Here is a 1,210-nt window from a genome sequence, read left to right on the forward strand (position 1 = left end):
TCTAACTCTAACTGGTCTAATCGACGTTTTGTGTACTCGCGGTTTTCGAGCTTAATCATTTCGAACGCTCGTCACGGAATTCATGATGCACATGCAAATTTGAATGTGTGTTACGTAATAGGGAGGAGACTCTCCTCATCCATATTCGTTCTCTCTTTTTCTCTTTCTATATCTCGCCTTAAAACAACGCGTCAAAGCAGCCTCGCACGATACCACCGTTGTATCTAATCTCCCCGGCATAACGTATGCAACGCGACGAATAAATATTGTACCCCCGAAGGGAATACTTTCGGTGTGGGTCGATGTATCGGCTATTAATATCGTTCGCTCCGGTTAGTGTTATTCGGAGTCTCCAGTCGCTCGACGATACAAACGCGCTGTCTTTCCCCGGAAATATCCGAAAAGATCGCACCGAGTAAAGAATATTTATTGTATATTTTCTATTTCAATAGTCGGTATCTCTTTATTTATTTATAATTGTCGTATTATCCTTTCTCGCGGCGAAGGAAATTGAGAGGAGACATGCGATTCCAATCGCCGATGATTTTCCTTCTCTGCGCTGTCTCGCTCGCGATCGCGCGACAAGTCGAGGACTGTCAAAAGGATGTCGACGACGACGAGCTGATCTGGGAGTATGACGTCAGAAGACCGCACCGAACCGGTGGTTATCAAGTGCGTTTTCGATTATCACAACGTATCCTTGTGGTCTTGTTGAATCGCTGAATTTTCTAACGTCGGATTTCAACTCTTTCTCTTTCTTGACATGTGTCAGCTATTGACAGTTGTATCGATCTATTCACGAATACATTTCTCGATTGTAACCAGGAAGTAGAGGCGGATTACGGTCCGACGGACGTGAGAATCACATGCATAAGATACAACTCGTTGTCTGATGAAGATAACAGCGCGATATGGATCACTTCCGGCGGAATCGGACACGATTTTGTCAAGCTAAAATTCAGATCGAAATATTCGCGAGGCCTTCACTACAGAGTCTTCGTTTACGGACAGCCAACTTTGAAAAGAAGTTCGCTATCTTGATGATTATTCTCTCAGAAATCTTCGTAAATCTCACCGTATTTAATCTCCTCTCTCACTCTTATTTTATAATTATAGATACATATTTAATCTGTTTGTGAATGTTTTATTTTTGTTTTAACATTGTTATAAGATATATATATTCGTGCAAAGAATTTAAAACTGTAATAGT

The 1,210-nt window shown here is 41.4% G+C and overlaps 1 protein-coding gene across 3 annotated transcripts; it reads left to right on the top strand.

Moving 5' to 3' along the window:
* The first annotated feature begins 120 nt into the window (after positions 1–120).
* On the top strand, positions 121–1,198 carry LOC115241632. Of its 3 annotated transcripts, none has more exons than XR_003884957.1 (3): positions 121–415; positions 507–694; positions 783–957. XR_003884957.1 is itself a non-coding variant. In XM_029817514.1 (3 exons), exons 1-3 carry the CDS (start codon positions 303–305, stop codon positions 1,039–1,041), a joined length of 495 nt encoding a protein of 164 aa, XP_029673374.1. In that variant the 5' UTR covers positions 122–302; the 3' UTR covers positions 1,042–1,198. The 3 variants fall into 3 exon arrangements, 1 of the variants encoding a protein (XP_029673374.1); XM_029817514.1 differs by having other exon boundaries at positions 122–415; positions 507–672; positions 826–1,198; XR_003884952.1 differs by having other exon boundaries at positions 123–415; positions 507–672; positions 773–1,198.
* Positions 1,199–1,210: the final 12 nt, after the last annotated feature.

This window comes from Formica exsecta, unplaced genomic scaffold (genome assembly GCF_003651465.1).
Source record: "Formica exsecta isolate Colony F162 unplaced genomic scaffold, ASM365146v1 C16397143, whole genome shotgun sequence".
Lineage (NCBI taxonomy): Eukaryota > Metazoa > Arthropoda > Insecta > Hymenoptera > Formicidae > Formica > Formica exsecta.